Source organism: Heterodontus francisci, chromosome 6 (genome assembly GCF_036365525.1).
Source record: "Heterodontus francisci isolate sHetFra1 chromosome 6, sHetFra1.hap1, whole genome shotgun sequence".
Lineage (NCBI taxonomy): Eukaryota > Metazoa > Chordata > Chondrichthyes > Heterodontiformes > Heterodontidae > Heterodontus > Heterodontus francisci.
The window spans coordinates 24439225-24463540 of NC_090376.1; the positions used below are offsets into that span (position 1 = coordinate 24439225).

The following is a 24316-nucleotide window of genomic DNA, read 5'->3' on the forward strand; positions in this document are numbered from 1 at the left end:
ATCAGACCCCGTTCTGATCACTGTTCATGACAAATTGCTGTTGCTCACAGGAGTCAATCATCTGTCTCTGCTTACCCATGTAGCCACATGTTAATCCTTGTCCTTTTCCTATATTTCCGTCCAGGAGCTCCACACAGAACTGAGGGAGCAGAGCAAGAAGAGGGCGGCACTGCAGATGAGGAAGTGTCACCACTTTACATTTGCAGACACCAGCTCAGAGACTGGCATCCCGCAGTAGAAGGGCAGGATATTGCTTCCAGGGTCAGGAACCTGATGTGGAGACCATCTCATGTAAATAATATTCTGCTTTTCTATTCTCCCTCCCAAGGTGGACAATCTCACATTTTCCCACATTATACTCCATCTGCCAAATTTTTGCCCACTCACTTCCCTATCTATATCCCTTTGCAGACACTTTGTGTCCTCACAACTGCTTTCCTACCTATCTTTGTATTGTCAGCAAATTTGGCTTCAATACACTCAATCCCTTCGTCCAAGTCATTAATATAGATCGTAATTAGTTGAGGCTCCAGCACTGATCCCTGTGGCACTCCACTAGTTACAGTTTGCCAACCTGAGAATGCCCCATTTATCCCAACTCTCTGTTTCCTGCTAGTTAGCCAATCCTCTATCCATGCTCATATATTACCCCCAACACCACGAGCACTTATCTTGTGTAGTAACCTTTTATGCGGCACCTTATCGAATGCCTTTTGGAAATCCAAGTACACTATATCTACTGGTTCCCCTTTATCCACCCTGCTCATTGCATCCTCAAAGAACTTTAATTAATTTGTCAAACATGATTTCCTTTTCATAAAACTATGTTGACTCTGCTTGATTACATTATGATTTTCTAAATGTCCTGCTTTTTCTTTAATAATGGATTCTGGCATTTTCCCAGTAATAGATGTGAGACTAATTGGCCTATAGATTCCTGCTGTCTGCCGCCCCACCCCCACACCCTTTCTTGAATAGAGGTACTGACTGAACTGGCCGTGTCCTAAAGGACATAGCTGCTAGACTGGATCTGCGGCAGGTGGTGAGGAAACCAACAAGAGGGACTTTGTCCTCACCAAACCGCCTGCCGCTGATGCATCTGCCCTTAATAGAATTAGTAGGAGTGACCACCGTACTTGTGGAGACAAGGTCCCGTCTTCACATTGAGGATACCCTCCATCGTATTGTGTGGCACTACCACCGTGCTAAATGGGATAGATTTCCAACAAATCTAGCAATGCAAAACTGGGCATCCATGAGGCGCTGTGGGCCATCAGCAGCAGCAGAATTGTACTCAATCACAATCTGTAACCTCATGGCCGGCATATCCCCCACTCTACCATTACCACCAAGCCAGGGGAACAACCCTGGTTCAATGCAGAAGGGCATGCCAGGAGCATAGAAACATAGAAAATAGGAGCAGGGGTAGGCCATTCTGCCCTTCGAGCCTGCTCCGCCATTCATGATGATCATGGCTGATCATCCAACTCAGAAACCTGTTCCCGCTTTCGCCCCATATCCTTTGATCCCTTTCACCCCAAGAGCTGTATCCAACTCCTTCTTGAAAACATACAATGTTTTGGCCTCAACTGCTTTCTGTGGTAGCAAATTCCACAGGCTCACCACTCTGAGTGAAGCAATTTCTCCTCATCTCAGTCCTGAAAGGTTTATCCCGTATCCTTAGACTATGACCCCTGGTTCTGGACTCCCCCACCATCGGGAACATCCTTCCTGCATCTACCCTATCAAGTCCTGTCAGAATTTTATAGGTTTCTATGAGATCCCCCCACCCCCCCCCGCTCACTCTTCTGAACTCCAGCGAATATAATCCTCACCGACTCAATCTCTCCTCATACGTCAGCCCCGCCATCCCAGGAATCAGTCTGGTAAACCTTCGCTGTACTCCCTCTATAGCAAGAACATCCTTCCTCAGACAAGGAGACCAAAACTGCACACAATATTCCAGGTGTATAATTGCAGCAAGACATCCCTGCTCCTGTACTCAAATCCTCTTGCTGTGAAGGCCAACATACCATTTGCCTTTTTTAACACCTGTTGCAACTGCATGCTTACCTTCAGCGACTGGTGAACGAGAACACCCAGGTCCCGTTGCATATTCCCCTCTCTCAGTTTATAGTCGTTCAGATAATAATCTGCCTTCCTGTTTTTGCTACCAAAGTGGATAACCTCACATTTATCCACATTATACTGCATCTGCCATGCATTTGCCCACTCATTCAACTTGTCCAAATCACCCTGAAGCTTCTCTGTATCCTCCTCACAACTCACCCTCCCACCCAGTTTTGTGTCATTTGCAAATTTGAAGATATTACATTTAGTTCCTCATCTAAATCATTAATATATATTGTGAATAGCTGAGATCCTAGCACCGATCCCTGCGGTACCCCACTGGTCACTGCCTGCCATTCAGAAAAAGACCCGTTTATTCCTACTCTTTGTTTCCTGTCTGCCAACCAATTTTCTATCCATCGCAGTACACTACCCCCAATCCCATGCGCTTTAGTTTTACACGCTAATCTCTTATATGGGACTTTGTCGAAAGCCTTCTGAAAGCCCAAATAAATCACATCCACTGGCTCCCCCTCATCAGCTCTACTAGTTACATCGTCAAAGAATTCTAGTAGATTTGTCAAGCACGATTTCCCTTTCGTAAATCCATGCTGACTCTCTCCGATTCTACCACCGTTCTCCAAGTGCTCTGCTATAAAATCTTCGATAATGGACTCTAGAATTTTCCCCACTACCGACATCAGGCTGACTGGTCTATAATTCCCTGCTTTCTCTCTACCTCCCTTTTTAAATAGTGGGGTTACGTTAGCTACCCTCCAATCTGTAGGAACTGTTCCAGAGTCTATAGAATCTTGGAAGATGACCACCAATGCATCCACTATTTCTAGGGCCACTTCCTTAAGTACTCTGGGATGTAGATTATCAGGCCCTGGGGATTTATCGGCCTTCAATCCCATCAATTTCCCCAACAACGTTTCTCTACTAATACTGATTTCCTTCAGTTCCTCCCTCTCACTAAACCCTGTGTTACCCAACATTTCTGGTATACTATTTGTGTCCTCCTTTATGAAGGCAGAACCAAAGTATGCATTTAGTTGGTCAGCCATTTCTTTGTTCCCTATAATAAATTCCCCTGTTTCTGATTGTAAGGGACCTACATTTGTCTTTACCAATCTTTTTCTCTTCACATACCTAAAGCAACTTTTACAGTCAGTTTTTATGTTCCCACAAGCTTACTCTTGTACGCTATTTTCCCCTCCTTAATCAATCCCTTGGTCCTCCTTTGTTGAATTCTAAACTGCTCCCAATCCTCAGGTCTGTTGTTTTTTCTGGCAAATTTGTATGCCTCTTCCTTGGATCTAATGCTATCTCTAATTTCCCTTGTAAGCCATGGTTTGGCTACCTTTCCTGTTTTACATTTGCGCCAGACAGGAATAAGTAATTGTTGCAGTTCATCCATGCGCTCTTTGAATGTTTGCCATTGCCTATCCACCGTCATCCCTTTAAGTAACGTTTCCCAATCCATCATAGACAACCTTCGTAGTTTCCTTTATTAAGATTCAGGACCCTAGTCTCAGAATCAACTATGTCACTCTCCATCTTGATGAAGAATTCTATCATATTATGGTCACTCATCCTCAATGGGTCTCGCACAACTAGATTGTCAATTATTCCTCTCTTATTACGCAATGCCCAGTCTAGGATGGCCTGTTCTCTAGTTGGTTCCTCAACGTATTGGTCCAGAAAACCATCCTGTTTACACTCAATGAATTCCTCCTCTACGGTATTGTGACTAATTTGATTAGCCCAATCTATATGCAGATTCAAGTCACCCATAATTACAGATGTTCCTTAATCGCATGCTACTCTAATTTTCCATTTAATGCCATTCCCAACATCACCACCAGAATTTGGGGGTCTATATACATCCCCCACTAACATGTTTTGCCCCTTAGTGTTTCTCAGCTCTACCCATACAAATTCCACATGGTCAGAGCTAATATCCTTCCTCACTATTGCATTAATTTCCTCTTTAACCAGCAATGCAACTCCACCGCCTTTTAATTTTTGTCTGTCCTTCCTAAATACTGAATACCCCTGGATGTTCATTTCCCATCCCTGGTCACCCTGCAGCCATGTCTCCGTAATCCCGACTATATCATACCCGTTTACATCTATTTGCGTGATTAATTCATCCACTTTATTGCGAATGCTCTGCACGTTAAGGCACAAAGCCTTAAGGCTTGTCTTTTTAACATTACTTGTCCCCTTCCCACTATTTTTCACCGTGGCCCTGTTTGATTCTGGCCCTTCACTTCTCTGCCTATCACTTTTCTTCTTCCTCTTACTGTCTTTTGTTCTTGTCTTTGATCCCCCCTCCTCTGACTCCTTGCAAAGGTTCCCATCCCCCTGCCATTTTAGTTTAAACCCTCCCCAACCACTCTAACAAATACACCTCCTAGGACATCAGTCCCTGTCCTGCCCAGGTGTAACCCGTCCAGTTTGTACTGGTCCCACCTCCCCAAAACCGGTCCCAATGTCCCAGGAATCTAAAACCCTCCCCCTCACACCATCTCTTCAGCCACGTACTCATCCGATATATCCTGCTATTTCTACTCTGACTAGTACGTGGCACTGGTAGTAATCCTGAGATCACTACCTTTGAGGTCCTACTTTTCAACTTACTTCCTAACTCCCTATATTCTGCTTTTAGGACCTCATTCTTTTTTTTAACCTATGTCTTATGTACCAATGTGTACCACGACCATTGGCTGTTTACCCTCCCCCTTCAGAATGTCCTGTAACCTCTCTGAAACATTCTTGACCCTAGCACCAGGGAGGCAACATACCATCCTGGAGTCTCGTTTGCGGCCACAGAAACGCCTATCTATTCCCCTTACAATTGAATTCCCTATAACTATTGCATTCCCACACTTTTTACTCCTCCCCAGTGCAGCAGAGCCAACCGTAATGCAACGAATTGGAAAGTAGCTGCTTTCCCCTGAGAGGCCATTCCCGCCAACAGTATCCAAAGCGGTATATCTGTTTTGCAGGGGAATAGCCACAGGAGATTCCTGCACTGCCTGCCTAGCCCTCTTGCTCTGCCTGATGGTCACCCATTCCCTTCCTGCCTGTGGAGTCTGAGCCTGCGGTGTGACCACCTCTCTATACGTTCTATCCACGATACTCTCCGCCTCGCGGATGCTTCACAGTGTCCCCAGCTGTCGCTCCAGCTCTGAAACCCGGGCTTCCAGGAGCTGCAGCTGGAGACACTTCCTGCACACATGCTGGTCCCGGGCACTGGAATTGTTCCTGGCTTCCCACATAGAGCACGAGGAGCACACCATGGCTTTGAGCTCTCCTGCCATGACTTAACCCTTTAAATTAAAACTTTTGGAAGATGCTTAATATCAAATAATATCAATTACTCTAGGGGCCTTCTTCCCTGGTCCTCATTACTACAGAACTCCCTAAAAAAACATTACTTACTATATATGAAAATAAACTATAGACCTTTCTTACTTTAGTTACTAAGCCAGCTATTTAGAGCTATTCCCTAACAGCGGTTGCTCACCAATCAATCACCTTGCAGCTTTCCTGGCATACCTGACAATAAGGTGTCAACCTGGTGAAGCTACAACACAGGACTATTTGCATGCCAAACTGCGTAAGTAGCATGCGATAGAGCTAAGCGAACCCACAACCAACGGATCAGATCTAAGCTCTGCAGTCCTGCCACATCCAGTCGTGAATGGTGGTGGACAATTAAACAACTAACTGGAGGAGGTGGCTCCACAAATATCCCCATCCTCAATGATGGGGGAGCTCAGCACATTACAGCAAAAGATAAGGCTGAAGCATTTGCAACAATCTTCGGCCAAAAGAGTGGCCTCCTCCTGAAGTCCCCAACATCACAGATGCCAGTCTTCAGCCAATTTGATACACTGCATGTGATATCAAGAAACAACTGAATGCACTGGATATTGCAAAGGCTATGGGTCCTGACAGCATTCTGGCAAAAGTACTTAAGACCTGTGCTCCAGAACCTGTCGTGCACCTAGCCAAGCTGTTCCAGTATAGCCACAACACTGGCATCTACCCAGCAATGTGGAAAATTGCCTAGGTATGTCCTGTACACAAAAAGCAGGACAAATCCAACCCGGCCAATTACCGCCACATGAGTCTACTCTCAATCATCAGTAAAGTGATGAAAGGTGTCATTGACAGTGCTATCAAGCGGCACTTGCTTAGCAGTAACCTGCTCAGTGATGCTCAGTTTGGGTTCCATCAGGGCCACTCAGCTCCTGACCTCATTACAGCCTTGGTTCAAATATGGACAAAACAGCTGAACTCCAGAGGTGAGGTGAGAGTGACTGCCCTTGACATTAAGCCTGCATTTGACCAAATATGGCATCAAGGAGCCCCAGCAAAATTGGAGTCAATGGGAATCAGGGGTAAAACTCTCTGCTGGTTGGAGTTATACCTAGCGCAAAGGAAGATGGTTGTGATTTTTGGAGGTCAATCATCTCAGCTCCAGGACATCACTGCAGGAGTTCCTCAGGGTATTGTCCGAGGCCAAACCATCTTCATTAATGACCTTCCTTCAATCATAAGGTCAGAAGTGGGGTTGGCCGCTGATGATTGCACAATGTTCAGCAGCATTCGCAATTCCTCAGATACTGAAGCTTACCGTGCAGGAATGCAGAAAGACCTGATCAATATCCAGGCTTGGGCTGATAAGTGGCAAGTAACATTCATGCCACATAAATGCCACGCAATGACCATCTCCAACAAGAGAGAATCTAACCATCGCCCCTTGATGTTCAATGGCATTACGATCACTGAATCCCCCACTATCAACATCCTGGGGGTTACCATTGACCAGAAACTGAACTGGAGTAGCCATACAAATACCGTGGTTACAAGAGCAAATCAAAGGCTAGGAATCCTGTGGTGAGTAACTTACCTCCTAACTCCTCAAAGTCTGTCCACCATCTACAAGGCACAAGTCAGAAGTGTGATGGAATATTCTCCACTTGCCTGGATGGGTGCAGCTCCAACAACACTCAAGAAGCTCGACACCATTCAGGACAAAGCAGCCCGCTTGATTGGCACCCCATCCATAAACATTCACTCCCTCCACCACCAACGCACAGTAGCAGCAGTGTGTACCATCTACAAGATGCACTGCAGCAATGCACCAAGGCTCCTTAGACAGCACCTTCCAAACCCGTGACCTCTACCACCTAGAAGGACAAGCAGATGCATGGGAACACCACCACCTGCAAATTCTCCTCCAAGCCACACAACATCCTAACTTGGAACTATATCACCATTCCTTATTGTCACCGGGTCAAAATCCTGGAACTCCCTTCCTACCAGCACTGTGGATGTACCTTCCCCACATGGACTGCAGGGGGTCAAGAAGGTAGTTCACCACCACCTTCTCAAGGTCAATTAGGGATGGACAATAAATGCTGGCCTAGCCAGCAATGCCCACATCCCGTGAATGAATAAACAAAGGTGTTGCATTTACAGTTTTCCAATCTGCTGGGACCTTTCCAGAATGTAGGGAATTCTGGAAGATTACAACCAATACATCCACTATCTCTGCACTGCCACTATAACAAAACGGCTCTTACCAAAGTTACAAATGACATCCTATGTGACCGTGATAAAGACAAACTATCCCTCCTTGTCCTTCTCGAACTGTCTACAACCTTTGACATGGTTGACTACACCACCATCCTCGAATACCTCTCCATATCGTCCAGCTGGGTGGGACTGCATTCTTATCTATCCAGTCATAGCCTGAGAATCACCTGCAATGGCTTCTCTTCGCACTCCCACACTGTTACATCTGGTGTCCCCCATAGATTTATCCTTGGCCTCCTCTTATTTCTTATCTGCATGCTGTACCTCAACGACATCATCCAAAAATTCAGCATCAGTTTCCACATGTATGCTGATGACACCCATCTCAACCACCTCCACTGTCTCTAAATTGTCAAGCTGCTTGTCAGGCACCCCATACTGGATGAGTAGAAATTTCCTCCAACTAAATATTGGGAAGACTGAAGCTGCTGTCTTCAGTCCCTGTCATAAACTCCGTTTCCTAGCCACCGACTCCATCCCTCTCCCTGGCAACTGTCTGAGACTGAACCAGACTGTTCGCAAGCTTGGTGTTATATTTGACCCAGAGATGAGCTATCAACTACACATCCACACCATCACAAAGACCATCTATTTCCTTCTAGGGCAAAGCAACATTGGAACAAGAGTAGGCCACTTACCTCCTCAAGCCTGTTCCGCCATTCAACGAGATCATGTCTGATATGCAACCTAACTCCATATAACTGCCTTTGCCCCAAAACCTTTAACACTTTGGATAATAAAAATCTATCAATCTCAGATTTAAAATTTACAATTGATTGTAGAGTCAATTGACACTACATCGACCAACTCCACCCCTGCCTCAGTTCACCTGCCGCTGAAATCCTCTTACATGCCTTTGTTACATCTAGCCTGGACTGTTACAATGCATTGCTGGCCACCCACATTCTATCCTCCATAAACTTGAGGTCATTCAAAACTCTGCTGCCTGTAACCTTACTCGCACCATGTTCCATTCACCCATAACCCCTGTGCTTGCTGACTAATGTCGGCTCCCGGTCAAGCAACGCCTTGATTTTAAAGTTTTCATCCATGATTTTAAATCCCTCACACCCAGCCCCACAAGCCTCTGAGCTACCTGTACTCCTCTAATTTTGGCCGCTTGAGCATCCCTGATTTTAATCAATCCACCGTTGGAAGCTATGGCTTTCAGCTGACAAGGCCCTAAGCTCTGGAATTCCCTCCATAAACCTCTCCGCCTCTCTTCCTCTCTTTCCTCTAGAACGCTCCCTAAATCTCTAATATCTCCAAATGTGACTGGGTGTTAAATTTTGTTTGATAACATTCCTGTGAAGTACCTTGAGACATTTTACTACATGAAAGGCGCTATATAAATACAAGTTGTGCTGTTGAAGATTTAAAAATTAAATCAGCTCATGTTTTAAATTTCATCTACAGTGTTACACAAAATAATCTTGTTTTTTTTTCCATTTGAATAGTTTTTGCTTCATAGTGTACATGCTTCAATCTTTGTGTGTAATCTGTCACAGTTTCTTAAGGTTGGATTTAGTGATGGTGGCAGGGGTCCTGCTGCCGGGCCCGAAAGCAGGAGGCGAGCCCGCTTCAGCGGTCAGCAAGACCCGGGGCCGCATCTTGTCAGCAGCAGCCAATCAGAGGGCTGGCAGCTCAGCAAGCGGCACCAGGAGCAGTGGCCACTCCTGGGCTGCACCTGGAAGAAGAGGACGCAGTGAGGGACGCGTGCCCTCACAACCAGGTAAGTGGGCTCTGGTGGCACCAGGGTCACTCGGGCATGCGCCAGTGAGGAGGAAGGGGTAGTGGGGGTTGGTGAGGGCAGTCGGCACCATTGTCCTCCTTGGGCCAAAGAGTTTCCAAAAAGGAGGGCCCTCCCTCCGGAGCCAACCAGGATTGATCTAGTGGCCTCTCCACACGGCGTAGAGCCCCCAGCTGCTAGTAAAATGCCAGTGGAGGCAGAACGAGGCCATTAATTGGCCACTTAAGTGGCTCAATTGAGCTCTGGGTGGGAGGGCCGTCTGCCACCTTCCCCTCCACTCGCAAGATGGCATGGCAGTGGGAAGACAATGGGCATGCTACCCACTGCCTTTCCACGCCATCTTGCCAGCCTTTCCGCCTCCCAGCCCATTCCCAAAAGGCTATTAAAATCCAGGCCTTAATCTATAAAGTCCCATATAAAGTCAGAACAGCTTTTGAAGTTAAGTTCCCCACCAGATTGTCAATGGTTTGAAAATGTGACAACAGAAGGATGTGCAGGGTTAGGGGGAGAAGGCAGGGGAATGAGACTAGGTGAATTGCTCTTCCAGAGAACCGGTGCAGACATGATGGGCAGAATGGCCTCCTTCTGCACTATAACAATTCTCTGATTCTGTGATACTCTTAGTCCCCAGCCATGTGATCTGACACTTACTGGATGAAACCCTGGATAACAATAATTTTTGTGGAAGTCTAAATGCACCACTTTCAACAATCAGTTTGCCAGAACAGACTATAAAGAATAAGAACTGTGAGCTTCACCTAAATTATCCAACAATTGAGGATGTATTCCTTTGGTTGCTCTGTGTGGCAAAGTCATGAAATCTCCGCTGGTCGATATTTGTAGTTAAGTCATAAATACATTCCAAAAGGATACATTTATGACTTTGCAAGGTATACCAGACAGAGAAATTTACATCAATGCATTTACAGGAAACTGGGAACAGAGGCTTCGACTGAAATTAAGTTTCCTAAGAAAATAAACACTTTAAAAAAAAACATGCAATTACATTTTAAACCTCAGAGAATGCTCACCCTATTATTTCTATAATTATGTTTGTTTTTCTGCAATTCAAACTGTACGTTTTATCATCATAATAACAGGAATGACATGTCATTTTAAAAAGATGTTACCACAAATTTGGAAATAGCATTTTGCTCTCACGCTGACCGTTTCTTAGAGAAAACAGAATTTCACACTCCAATAAGACACAAGGCAATAGTGAAAATAAGCATGTGTGCAAACATTATATTAACTTCTGATCTGCCACCGGATGTACATTTTTCCCAAAACAACATATTAATTATTGTTTATTTCATTCAGGAAGAAAAATTACAGATGAATTATTTTGCAAATGTATTTGTGTGAGAATGATTGCATTTTAATTATGTTTAAGTTCAAGCACATTGTTATGACCAGCTGAGAGGGGTCTAGGGGTTCCCTCTCAGCCTTTGCCTGGGTTAACCATAATAGAGTTAAATTTTGAAAAAAATCACTGTGTTTTAGTTCTCCCTTAGTGAATCTTTGTTCACCACTTTCCAATTGTAAGGCAAAGAAATCAATTCAGACAGGATTTCTTAGAGTTTTAAACAAGAAAGATAGAAGTTTATTAATCTTAAACTCTAATCCGTTTACCGACTATGAATATATGAAGTGACCGCGCTAGCATGCATACTTGATAAACACACATGCAGATAGAGACAGAAAAGTAGAAAAGAATAAAGGGGAAAAGTTTGAGGCAATAGATGGGTTTTTATTTTACTGTCTTTTGAGTTTGCTGTGAAGTCTTTGGTTGCCAGTCAGACTTGGCCCAGTGTACGCTTCAACTTGTTTCGAGGTTGGAGTCTTATCACTCTTGAGGTTTACGTGTTTTCCGTGGGTCCAGTAGCTTGGGAGAAAGCAAGAGAGAGAGAGAGAGAGAGAGAGCGCGGCTTCCTTGTTCCAGGTTCCAGTTCAACATGGCCTTCTGCCTCTTTTTCTGTGGCATAAGTCAAAAAACCCCAGGTTGCCCAGCACATTAGTCACGTGACTAGCTAGTTTGACCACTTCTGTTTGTGGATTCTGCCATCTTAGCAGTCATCCTGGAATGTGAGCTTCCTGACCTTCAATGCCTGGTGATCAACGTCCATTTTGGGTTAAGTGGACCAGGGAATAGTCCTTTGTCTCTCCAAGCACTGTCTGTTAGTATGCAAATGTTTTTCCAGCTAAGTGTTTGGTGATTTTTTTTAACAAGTCCTTTCTTCATTCCAGCAACAGTTTAAAATATGGCAAAATTAATATGCCTCATTCTTGGCAGATGGGGGTCTGCATAACAACATTTAAAGTGCTTCAGCCATCTTGTAAATGTTACAAGTTTTACATTGAACCTTCGTTTTACTTAATAGTTTATGTTTATATGTGGTCACTAGATTAGTGGTTGTTACCTTAACTTTTCCTCAGGCAGCTCATTAAGCCACTCATTGCAACTCAGCAGTTGTGTTCAGATCTGCTCTAAAGCAGTGTTGCCCAACTCATCAGTCACTAGCTACATGTTGCAAATGGGGAATTCAGATGTGGCTAATTTCACTTCTGAATAGCAAATTTTAAAATGAACATTAGACACCATCTTGGGGCATGCGATTTCCAAATATTTGCAGTGTATGATACTTTAACCTTTCTATGTGTTAGTTGGAAAGATGAAATGCAGATGTGTGCAAATGTTTTTGATCGTGGAGTGCTTCACTCCTGTGGTTAGTGCATGGTGGTGACTGCTTATTCAGTAAATATATGGGTGATGTACAATTACCTCTATTGGGATGAATTTTAGGGAAGATAGGTGGGATAGGAGGCAGTGGGGGAGGGAAAATGGCGAGGGAAGGAATGGAGTGGAGTGCATGTCGCCATCAGTGGGCTAGGTGGAGGACGACCCTCCCACCCAGAGGCCAATTGTGCCACTTAAGTAACCAATTAAAGGCCTATTCCCACAGCCGCTGGCATTTTACTAGTGGCAGGTGGGTCCTCTGCCAAGTGGGTAAGTGCTTGGTGAACCCAGGTGCTCTCCCTGGAGGCTTAGACTGGACAGTGTGCGGGCCCTCATAATCTGGCAATCTGTGGCCCAAGGAGGGCCCCCCAGCAGCAATGCCCGCCCCTGCAGCAGCACCCACTCTCTCCCCCCAGCCCTTACCAATCAGTCCACCCCCACCCCTCACCAGGGCCTGCCTAACTGGCCCTAGCAACCCCAACCCCACTTACCTTGCTGTGAGGGTCCATCACAGCATCTCTCGGCTAGGTGTTGTCCCAGGAGTGGCCACCGCTTCTGGGTGCGCTGCTGGGACTGAAGAGTTGCCAGCTCTCCGACTGGTCGGCAGCTCTTGGAGGCGGGATCTTGTCCCTTAAAGGAACAGGAGCCCCAACAGCAGCTCATTTGCTGTCAGAAGGCCTAAAATATGGCAAGTCTCCCCGAAATGGTCAAGGAAGGGTTGCCCCTGGCTTTCCAGCCCATTGTTGGGGCCATCACCACCCCAACAAAATACAGCCCATAGTGTAAATTTAATAAGGTATTTTCTACTAAAATTGGTGCATGTGGCTAAAACAGCATTGTCATTACCATGCCTGTGGCTAATCAGTGATTTTTACTGGGCAACACTTCCCTAAAAGAAATACTTGCATTCACTCAGACCAGGCTGCAATCAGAGTAGGCAGATAGGGAAGAACTCAGACTGGGCTGGCAAGTGGAATAGCTGGTCAGCAAACATGGAGCATGCAAACAGGTGAGCAGCAGTTTAAAAGAGAATTTGGAGTGAGTGGACAAATGGTCGAGGTGTAGAATGGCCCAAAGAGCACAAGTTGGATGAATTGCCACAGGCAAGTGAGTAGAAGAGCAAAGAAACACTGAGGGGAGTGGGATGTTCTTGAGCCGGAGACTTACAGTCAGAAACTGGCAAAGAATCAATGCAAGTGGGTCAGGGGAGTTGGGAACTTTTCATGATAGGCATGCTGGCATGTGAAGGCTGCTGACAAGTTCAGGGGAGCCAGAAGGACTTTCAAAGGGTTGAGTCAGGTCACTAAAAGGATCACAAGGAGAGGGTCGAATCAGGTCAGGTCAGAAAATAGGATAAAGACCTCACCTATAGTGCACATTCAGCTATGGATCCTTCATTAAAAATCATGAGTAAAAAGATCTGATGAAAGGTTCAGACCTGAAAACTTAACTCTCCACAGATGCTGCTTAACCTGTTGAATGTTTCCAACGTTTTCTGTTTGGGCTAATGGCATCCACTAGTCTTATGCTCATTGTCAAAGTTAAATGGTTTGCTTACATCAACTGCATCTACGCCTTCTGTTCATTTGAACAACACAATTGTGGCGAAAATAATGTAAAAGATAGTGAAAAGGATTCAGACAGAGCAATCAAAATGATTCCACATTTTGGGCTGAATTTTACTAGTGCGCTGCACTTCGCGGTTTAAATGGAGTGGGCAGAGCGGCCGCCCCCGATGACGGAAGGTGGGGGGGGTCACTCCTACCCCAGCAATGGCGTCCGGCGTCATTTTTAAAGGCTTGCAGCCCTTAGAAACAAATTAATGTCTTAAAGTTATATAACCGTTCATTTGTATATTAGAAATAATTAAATGATGGAAGCCCTTCCCAACACCCCCCACAATGTGTTTTTTATTGTCAAAAATGTAGACAATTAGCTTTATTAGCAACCTTCTCCCGCAACCTCTTCACATTTGCACTTCAACCCTTTCCCACCATCCCCACAGCCAAGTAAAAGTGTTCTTCCTGCTCTCCCCGCCACCACCCTGATAATTTCACTCCTCCACCCTCCCCACCAGCGTTTCGCCTTGGATCTCAGTATGGACTTCCGAAGGCGCGCGAGTTGCGGCCGGCAGCTGTAAAATCGGCGTGTGACGGCCGCCAGGACCAGGTCAGTTAAACAGCATTTATTTTTAATTCATTTTAATGGTAAAATGCGACGGGGCCTTCTCAGCGTTGGAGATATTTTACGGGCCCCCCCCCCTGCCACGATCTCCGACGTCGAGGGGCTGGTAAAATTCAACCCTTTAAAATCACTGAGCTCTGAAGCGAGGTAAAGGAAGTTAAATTTAATTTCCCCAAGAATTTTTAAAATTGCAGAAGTCCTCCAAATATTTTAAATGGAACAGCCAGATTCCTGAAGATACAAATTTATTTTATGCAAATAAATTAAATAGAAAAAGCATAGGTATGATTACAAACCAAGAAAGCTGAGTTAAACATACAACAGAAATTTATCTCTTCATTTTCAATAATAGAATCCCACTTTTTACTGTAACTGCTGGTGGAAGTTGATAAAGTCAACAAAGAATTGGGTAGATTGTTGATTCAATTAAAAATACAGCAAATCTGTGTGGTAGGAAATCAATCTGAATGACAGTCTGGTCCTGCAGAAAGGGTCGAGCGAACAGTTGGCTGCATGGGCTGAACAGTCCTTTCTATATTTATTTTGTTGCTATTTTATGGAAATCCTGACATTTCATTGTCTGCCTACTTACTTTTCATAGGACTGGATAGCTTGGAAGAGTCTTTGTTTGTAGTTTTCCAGGTTCACACCCAATGGATTAATAAGTGTAATTTGCATCTTGCTGTTGCTCACATGAGCTAAGGGTAACACCTGGATGAAAACAGAACTAATATCAGACGGAAATATACCCAAAGTACCATTCTTATGTTAGAAGTAATATTCAGAGAAAAATATGTCAGTTCAGAAGACGCTCTTTTTCTTGCCTTTTTAACACAAAAACACACATAGGTGATCTCCTGTGGTGTTGCTCTCAGACAAAATTTTGAAAAATAGAGTTTTCTTGCACACTGAGTGTCCTACTTACTTCAGCTTCAGACCCTAATTTACACACGTTGTGATTTTACTCGCTTTAGCCCACGTGCACACTATTTCTGATCTTACTTTTATAGCTTTGCTCACTCTTCTAAGCAATGTAGGTGGGTAAATAACTAAAACTACGGGCTGAAGGTTGAGACCATGAGCGGAATTTTACGGCCCCCCCCAATGAGCAGGCTGGTGGCGGGGTTGGGGTAAAATTGAGTGGGAGATGGTGATGGGGGGGGGGGGGGGGTTCCGTTCCCAACCTCCTGATTTTGCACCCTGTGCCCCATGGAGGTCCGCCCCCAAAGCCCCAACCAACCCCAACGTACAACACTTTCCCCCCCCCCACCCCCAACCCCAACTCCCTCAGCTGACCCCCCTTGCCTTGCCAGGGCCCAGCTTATTTTTTGGGGCCTTGCCAGGGACACTTACCTGAGTTCCGGGGCCATCCTTCCTCTCGCTTCCAATGGCTGGGTGTAGTCCCAGCAGTGGCCACTGCACCCAGTGGTGCTGCTGGGACTAAGAGCTGCCAGCCCACTGATTGGTCGGCAGCTCCATTAGGTGGGACTTCCTGCCTCAAGGAAGTGGAAGTCCTGCCCAAGACCAATTAAGGGCGTGGGGAGCGATAATCCCAGTGTAGCTCCCCAGGCCCGCGGAGGCAGGCTCGTCACTGACTTTTCCAGCCCATAATTGTCAGTCTTGAAGCCTGCCTCTTTCCCAGCTTTAGTATGGTTGAAACGCAAGCCCTATTTAATTGCAAATATATAATTGCAGAACTTTAATATATTTGTAAATGTATGCAATTATAAAGAATTTTCATAATAAAATTTGTGCCCATCACATATACTAAGTCCATCAAATTCACTGTAACAATCATGTCATTGGTTACATTTTCCTCTTTCTCATTGGCTAAGTATTTTCACATTTTTACCTTTCAAGTTAATTATTTTAAACTTTTGACAATTACATGCTGCAAAAACTTTTCTCCGAGTTCAACTCTCTTTATATCAAAACTTCCTTCCCAATCATATTCCAGCAAAAAGGATTCCCCAAAATGGTACCCAATCAGTCCACTCTTTGCTCCTATATAGTAGTTCTTTTCTTTTGGGCCTCCTTATCTCGAGAGACAATGGATACGCGCCTGGAGGTGGTCAGTGGTTTGTGAAGCAGCGCCTGGAGTGGCTATAAAGGCCAATTCTGGAGTGACAGGCTCTTCCACAGGTGCTGCAGAGAAATTTGTTTGTTGGGGCTGTTGCACAGTTGGCTCTCCCCTTGCGCCTCTGTCTTTTTTCCTGCCAACTACTAAGTCTCTTCGACTCGCCACAATTTAGCCCTGTCTTTATGGCTGCCCGCCAGCTCTGGCGAATGCTGGCAACTGACTCCCACGACTTATAGTAGTAACTTTATAATAAATACTTTAAAAAGTTCAGAAATTTAGAAAGAAAAACACCTTAGCCATAGTATTATCCATTCCATCTTCCAAGTGTTTCAACGACCTTCCTTCCCTCCACTGCATGAGCAAGTACACTTGGATGTAATGGATATCACCAACTTCCTCATCTTCAAGGTCCAGCCGAGGGCATATGTTCAAAACCAAACAACAACTCCCACAGGCCACAACATTGCCCATATTCTATCAAAATTTATGCATGAGCACTGTCATTGTATTGTGAGGCCATTGTAACAAAAAGTATTTCATTGGCTATGTGAAGCACTTTGGGACATCCTGAGTTTGTGCAAGTTGCGATGTGAATGCAAGTTCTTCCTTCTTTCTTTAACATAACCTAGTAATCAGAGGACAATTTGCAGACACGCTGGGCTGAATTTTACCAGCCCTTTGGGGATCGGCTGGGAGGCAGAAGGCTGGAAAGATGGAATGGGAAGGCATCAGGCCGTCTGCCCAACGTCTTCCCTCCACCATGCCATCTTGCCAGCAGCAGGAAAGGTGGCAGACAGTCTGCCCACCCGGAGCCCGACTGAGCTACTTCAGTGGCCAATTAAGGGCCTCTTCCCACCTCTGCTGGCATTTTACAAGCTGCTGGGGACCACCTGCCATGTTGGGGACCGCCAGGTCAACCTAATGGAGGGTCCCCGGCAGCAATGGCACCACCTGCCCTCTGCAACCACCCGTCCCCATCTATTCATCGGGGCCTGCTTGGCTGGCCCCAGCGCCCCCAGATCCCACTTATCTGACTTTGAGGGCACATAGCCATCAATGTGCACCTCCAGGTGCAGCCCCAGCAATGGCCACCGCTAGCAGTGGCATCGCTGAGGCTGCTGACCATCCGATTGGGCTGGCAGCTCTTGGGGGTGGGCCGCCATCCTTAAAAGGGGTGGCAGCCCCCAGCGGCGGCTACTTAATTGTCTGCCGCCGGCAAAATGCGGCCCCAGGTCCTGCCGCACACCAGAGCGGGGTCGCCCCCAGCCCAGAGGCAGGACGCCTACTGCCTATGGCCTGCTCTCTCTCTCTCTCTCTCTCTCTCTCTCTCTTCCACCCACCCTAGAGAAAACCCTAGTATCACATTTTGCCACGGTCTTGTGGTCTCAAATGTAACATTACTGCTCTGGTGCTTGCATATATGGGTGCGAGTGACATCAGATGCTTAGAGGTGCTGGCTTGTTCTGGACTACTGGCAGAGCAAGCAGGCTGTTATTCTAGAGATACATTAACAGAAGGTGAACATATGTTACAATATTGGCTCAAGGAGTTTTCTTTAAAATTAGTTTCCACTCCTGTGTGCTGTTTTTCAGGTTGTGTGTCTGCCTGTGTGTCAGTGAATAAGAAGGTGCGAAGACATAACAAAGCAGATGGTATTAGTCCTGCATCTGAGCGAGGCCTGTGCTTTCATCTTTCACTACTCCCTCAATGCTTTCATAGGCTACATTATTAATAACAATGATGTCACCTTAAATTAAATGACTCCTTCAGTCCCAGGGTGCTTTGCAGAGGCTAAATACAAGAAATAATTGATGCTGAGTCAAAGAAGGAACTATTAGGAGGAGTGACCAAAAGCTTGCTCAGAGCTGAGTTTTAAGGAAGTCTTAAACATGGTCACGGAGGTAGAGAGACTGAGTGGTTAATGGAGAAAGGAAGCCTAGGGCCTAGACTGCTGAAAGCACAGCCGCCAATGGTGGGTGAAGGGATGTGCATAAGAGGGCAGTCAGAAAAACCGGAGATTTCTGAAGGGTGTTACAGCTGAAGGAGGTTACAGAGATAGAGATGAGGTCATGAAGAAATTTAAACACAGATATCAGAATTTTAAATTAGGGGTGTTGAGGGAGCAGGAGCCTAGGTACACCAGCATGGTTGGAGATGATGGGTAAATGGGTCTTGGAGCAGCATAGGATATAGTCAGCTGGACTTTGGATAAGCTGAAGTATATGGATGATATAGGGTGGGTGACCAGCCAGGACAGCACTGAAATAGTCAAATTTGGAGGTGACCAAGGCATAGGTGAGAGTTTCAGCAGTAGATGAGCTGAGGTAGGGGCAGAGATGAGCTTTATTGGAGATGAAAGTAGGCGTCTTTGTGATGGAAGATATACTGGATCAGAAGCTCAGCTCAGCGTATGCTAGGAGGCCAGAACTGGTGAATAGTCTGATTAACCTAAGACAGTGGCTGGCAAGAGGGATAGAATCAGAAACAATGGTATGGAATTTGTGGTGGGGGCCAAAGACATAGGTTTTTTTAATCTAGCATTACAGTCTGCCAGATTAGAGCAATAAAAGAGCGGGTAAGTCCCTCGCTCCAGTATAACTGGCTGCCTTTCCTAGTTCCTGCTCATGGGGTAGTGTGTTTAAAATTCACCCTTATGTCTCAGTCATCCACAGGAAAGTTCACTACACATAAAGACCTCCGCATAAACATGTAGACACGGTCCGGGAGAGTGGACACGTTTTATCAGCTTGGCTAAATTAACATTACCAAGGTGAAGCAAAAGAAGAGACAAGGTAGAAAGATATATTATTGTAAGACAGAGATCAAGGAGCAATAAGATCAAAGACAAAGGGTTGAATTTTACCAGCCCCCAACATCAGGGGTCGTGGCAGGGGGGACCCGGAAAATACTTCCGGGATAGGCCGGCCACAGGCCTTGATGCCGGGAAGGCCCCACCCCATTTTACTGGCGCCGGCAAGGCCTATTGGCAGCAACACCCCCCCCCCCCCCCCCCCCACCCCCTCCAATCACTCAGCGAGAAAAGTCATTAACATATGCAAATAAATGATAATTAAAGAATAAGTACTTACCTCGTTGCGATAGCCAACCCATGCCGATATTCCGGCCGGTTGCTGGAAGTCCCACGCCTTCAGATCTCTGTTCGGAGATCCGAGGCGTAACACTGGTGGGGAGGGGGGAGGAGTGAAATTTTCAGGGCTGGGGGGAGCGAGGAAAATTCCTACTATTGGCTGAAGGGATGGTGGGAAGGAGTTGAAAGGCAAAGGTAATAAAGCTCGGGGGGTAAAGTTTGGGATGGGAAGAGAATTTTTTTTGGTGTCGACAAGACAATAATGAAGTGTTTGGTCATTGCGGGGGTGGGACAGGGGCTTCGATGTTTTATTAAATTTATAATTATTACTGTTCCCTCCATGTCACTTTAAAAATTAAAATTACTGGTAAGGGCATAAAGCCCTTTAAAAACGGTGCCTTCGCAGTAGCGCCAGACACTGTTGCTGGGGACGGAGGTGGGTGGGCGTTCTGCCCCCTCCATGCTAACGAGCCACCGCACGAAATATTGCGGCGGTTCCGCGGCACATGTCTCATGCGTGCGCCACGCCATCTTGGAGGCTGAATGGCAGCGAGCTATACAAATTCAAAGAACAAAGAACAAAGAACAGTACAGCACAGGAACAGGCCATTCGGCCCTCCAAGCCTGCGCCGATCTTGATGCCAGCCTAAACTAAAACCTTCTGCACTTCCGGGGCCAATATCCCTCTATTCCCATCCTATTCATGTATTTGTCAAGATGCCTCTTAAACGTCGCTATCGCACCTGCTTCCACCACCTCCCCCGGCAGCAAGTTCCAGGCACTCACCACCCTCTGTGTAAAGAACTTGCCTCGCACATCCCCTCTAAACTTTGCCCCTCTCACCTTAAACCTATGTCCCCTAGTAACTGACTCTTCCACCCTGGGAAAAAGCTTCTGACTATCCACTCTGTCCATGCCGCTTATAACTTTGTAAACCTCTATCATGTCGCCCCTCCACCTCCGTCGTTGCAGAGAAAACAATCCGAGTTTATCCAGCCTCTCCTCATAGCTAATGCCCTCCAGACCAGGCAACATCCTGGTAAACCTCTTCTGTACCCTCTCCAAAGCCTCCACGTCCTTCAGCCCAAAGACTTTTTTTCTCTCTGTGTCAAAGAAAATTGGTAGAGAGAAATGTTACAGAAAGCATGAGAAAAAGACAAGACGGAACAAAGAAAAAAAAGGAGTAAGACAGATGATGAGAGCCGAAAGAAAAAATAGTAAAAGAAATTGAAGGGTAATTATAATGAAGTCATGTTCAAACATAGTGTTCCCTAGACACGTAGCACATAGGTTTCTGCCAGTGGATATCTGCATGGTGAAGTCCTAATGTCAACTGTGATGTCAGGGAAGCAGAGAAGAGAATAATAATTTCATACCTCACTATACTGAAAAAATTATACTACAACACCCAATAATGAACAAAATGCACACTTGGGTTTTAGATTCAAGTCTAACTCAATAACACAAACATTGGAATTCACATGCTATCTGGTGGTGAAGAGGTGATGTTTTATGTCCTTGTAGTGTAGTCAAACATTGATTTTGTCATCATGTATTTTCAATACAAAGTGGTATCAAACACAGTGGTCAAAAATTACATAGAAGAATGGTACAATGGGGTTTACATCAATGATTTGTCACATAGTAAGTTGATGGTCTTAACCAACAAGAATAGCAACTTCCAGAGAGAGAGAGCGTGCAGCATTGTAAGGGTGAATTTCACAAGCCACTCAGACCTGCAACCTGTTAAGGAGCAACTTGAATATGCACATCTGTCCAGTCTCGTACCTAGCATTTAAGACCTTTCTCTTCAGACATTAAACATTAAAATATCACATCTTATTACAGGTACACAGTTAAAACCAGTCATTACTTCTTTTTTTTCTGGACTTGATAACCTGACCTCTCGCCAAAGGCAGAGGCCAAAACTTATAGGCAGCTGCCAATCTACAGAAAATTTCCTAATAACTGCCTCTATCTACCTATATAAACCACTTCGCTATGTAAAGTTCCCGAGCACTGGTATAAAACACTAGGCCTGAGTAAGCACAAGTCCATTTGTGCAACTATCAGAACTGTGTGCAAGATCCTGGAATGTGAATGTGGAACACCATGAGAGATCAACTATACAATTCCGGAATTCCATAGATATGGGAGAAGAGAGCTCTCACCTCATCAAACACTTTGGACATAATATGCTTGTCTAAGACTGGGACATACTTTGCAGTTTGAGCAACAGCAGTAGGTGCAAGTGCATCCATTATGGTGAGTCTCTTTGCAATCAAGCTATTTGTCTTGAGCCAGTGAGCTGAAGAAATATCCAGAGAACTGTAAATAGATCAATAAAGAATGCGTCATGTGGTTAAAACCACAAAGAGAGGGCGAGACACCCAAAAAGACTCAATACTCAAATACTCCAAATCTTTCATGAAAATAGTTTCATGAACAACTGAGCCTGAACTCGAGTAATAAGTCAGCTTAGGTAGAGTACAGTTAAACAATCCTTTACTAAAATAGCCCTGTATTTGCTAAGAATTTATTCTTCTCTCAATAGGAATGGCTAATTGCCAAAATGATATGTTCTATAGAAAAGTGCAACAAGGATTTACTGTGCATTCTCCCCAAGGTGTATGGGCCACTGCCATAAACCTCCCCAAGTTCTACAACACTGATCCCCTGCCTTTATGACTTAGAAAGAGCAACTACAAACAGAATAGCAACAGAGTGAGATTGTGCAGAGAAGTTTAGAATTGGAATTTTAATTGGAAAACAAAAGTTGAAATAAAAGCAGTGCTGAGGCAGTCCAGTTTGCAAAACAAGTAAAATTGACCAGAGGGAAAAGCTGTAGAAAAACTTTAAAATAAAAGAATGGGGAGTAATTTTGACTGAGGACAATAGTGTAAAATGGATCAGCTGCCTGTTAAATATCTCTTCGGATGAAACCAATGCAAATAAAAATCAGGAGAGATGAGCAATGGGCGGCTGATCCAGTATCGTTCATTTTATACTATCGTTCAAAGTCAAAATTGCCCCCAGTGTGTTCACTCCGAAGGTAATCAGATTAAAGGCACTGTACTCCTCATGGAGATTGTTGCTATACCAGGTACGTAGGCCTTCTTTTGAGTTGGGGCAAATATAAAAAGCAACAGACAAGGGCAATAATTCTCTGGAGAAGGAATAGGTTGGGCAGTTAACATAGGGGAAATGCTAAGGAATATTTTCCGAAGGAAACTAGAAAATATCTGGTCCTCTGTGAATCAGAATCTTAGAAGAGTGACGAAAAGAAGCTTTCCCCAAAGTGAAAGATGGAAGTAACTTACTTGAACTGGTGATGGAAAGTTGGAATATTTTCCTTCAGTAGTTTTAAACTCTACTGCTGTATTAATTTGTTAATTATGTATTGTAAACTGCTGTACTGTTCTTTTTATTTCAGATGCTGATTGATCCACTCTGTATTTCAAATATCTTCTATCTTTATGACAATTGCTCCTGAAGAACTGCCACACTTACTCTGCATTCTGTTTAATCCTGCTTGAGTTTTACTCTCACCTACGTCTGGATTTTTAAAATTCATTTTTGGGATGTGGGCATCACTGGCAAGGCTGGCATTTATTGCTTATCCAGTTTGATATGACTGAATAGCTTCTAGGCCACTTCAAGGAGCAATTAAATTACAAACACTTTGGTGTGGGACTCAAGTCACTTTTTTTTTTAAACTGAATTCAAATTCAAGAACTGCCAAGGTAGGATTTGAAGGCACGCTCTCTGGATTACTGATCCAGGCCTCTGAGTTACTAGTCTAGTAACATTAGCCATTACACTAACATGCCCCCACCATCATTCCCTCATTTCCTGATGGAGGAAGTTGTCTACTGCTGGACCAAAGGCACTGTACTGTTTTCTCATTGGCAGATGGACCACATTTGGTGACAGCAAAACGGATACAACTTAAGATCGCCCCCTGAGATCCCCACCATCAAATGCCAGTCTTTCGCCAATTTGATTCACTCCACGTGATATCAGCAAATGGCTCAACGCACTGGATACGGCAAAAGCAAAGGGCCCTGACAACATCCCAGCTGTATTCCTGAAGACCTGTGCTCCAGAACTAGCCACGCCCCTAGCCAAGCTGTTCTAGTGCAGCTACAACACTGACACATACAATGTGGAAAATTGCCCAGCTATGTCCTATCCACAAAAGGCAGGAGAAATCCAATCCTGCCAATTACTGATACATCAGTCTACTCTTAATCATCAGCAAAGTGATGGAAGGTGTCATCGACAGTGCTATCAAGCAGCACTTGCTCAGCAATAACCTGCTCACTGATGATCTGTTTGGGTTCCACCAGGGCCACTAGACTCCAAACCTTGTTACAGCCTGGGTCCAAACACGGACAAAGGAGCTGATTTCCAGAGGTGAGGTGCGAGTGACCACCCTTGACAATTAGGCAGCGTTTGACCAAGTGTGGCATTAAGGAGCCCTATCAAAATAGAAGGCAATGGGAATCAGCAGAAAACTCTCCACTGGAGTCATACCTAGCACAAAGGAAGATGGTTGTGCTTGCTGGAGGCCAATCATCTCAGCCTCAGGATATCACCACAGGAGTTCCTTAGGGTAATGTCCTAGGCCCAACCATCTTCAATTGCTTCATCAATGCCCTTCACTCCATCATAAGATCAGAAGTGGGGATGTTTGCTGATGATTGCACAGTGGTCAGTACCATTCACAACTCCTCAGATACCAAGACAGTCCATGCCCATAGGCTTGGGTTCAGGCTTGGGCTGATAAGT

At 45.1% G+C, this 24316-nt stretch overlaps 1 protein-coding gene across 5 annotated transcripts in view; it reads right to left on the bottom strand.

Moving 5' to 3' along the window:
* Positions 1–24316, bottom strand: part of LOC137371185 (von Willebrand factor A domain-containing protein 3B-like) — a 293943-nt gene that overhangs the window by 169444 nt on the left and 100183 nt on the right. For all 5 annotated transcript variants that reach the window (XM_068033287.1, XM_068033286.1, XM_068033288.1 and 2 more), the window contains exons 19-20: positions 21697–21853; positions 14950–15068 (exon numbers count right to left, since the gene is read on the bottom strand). In XM_068033287.1, coding sequence (XP_067889388.1) covers positions 14950–15068; positions 21697–21853 — 276 coding nt within the window. The remainder of the gene's footprint in view (positions 1–14949; positions 15069–21696; positions 21854–24316) is intronic.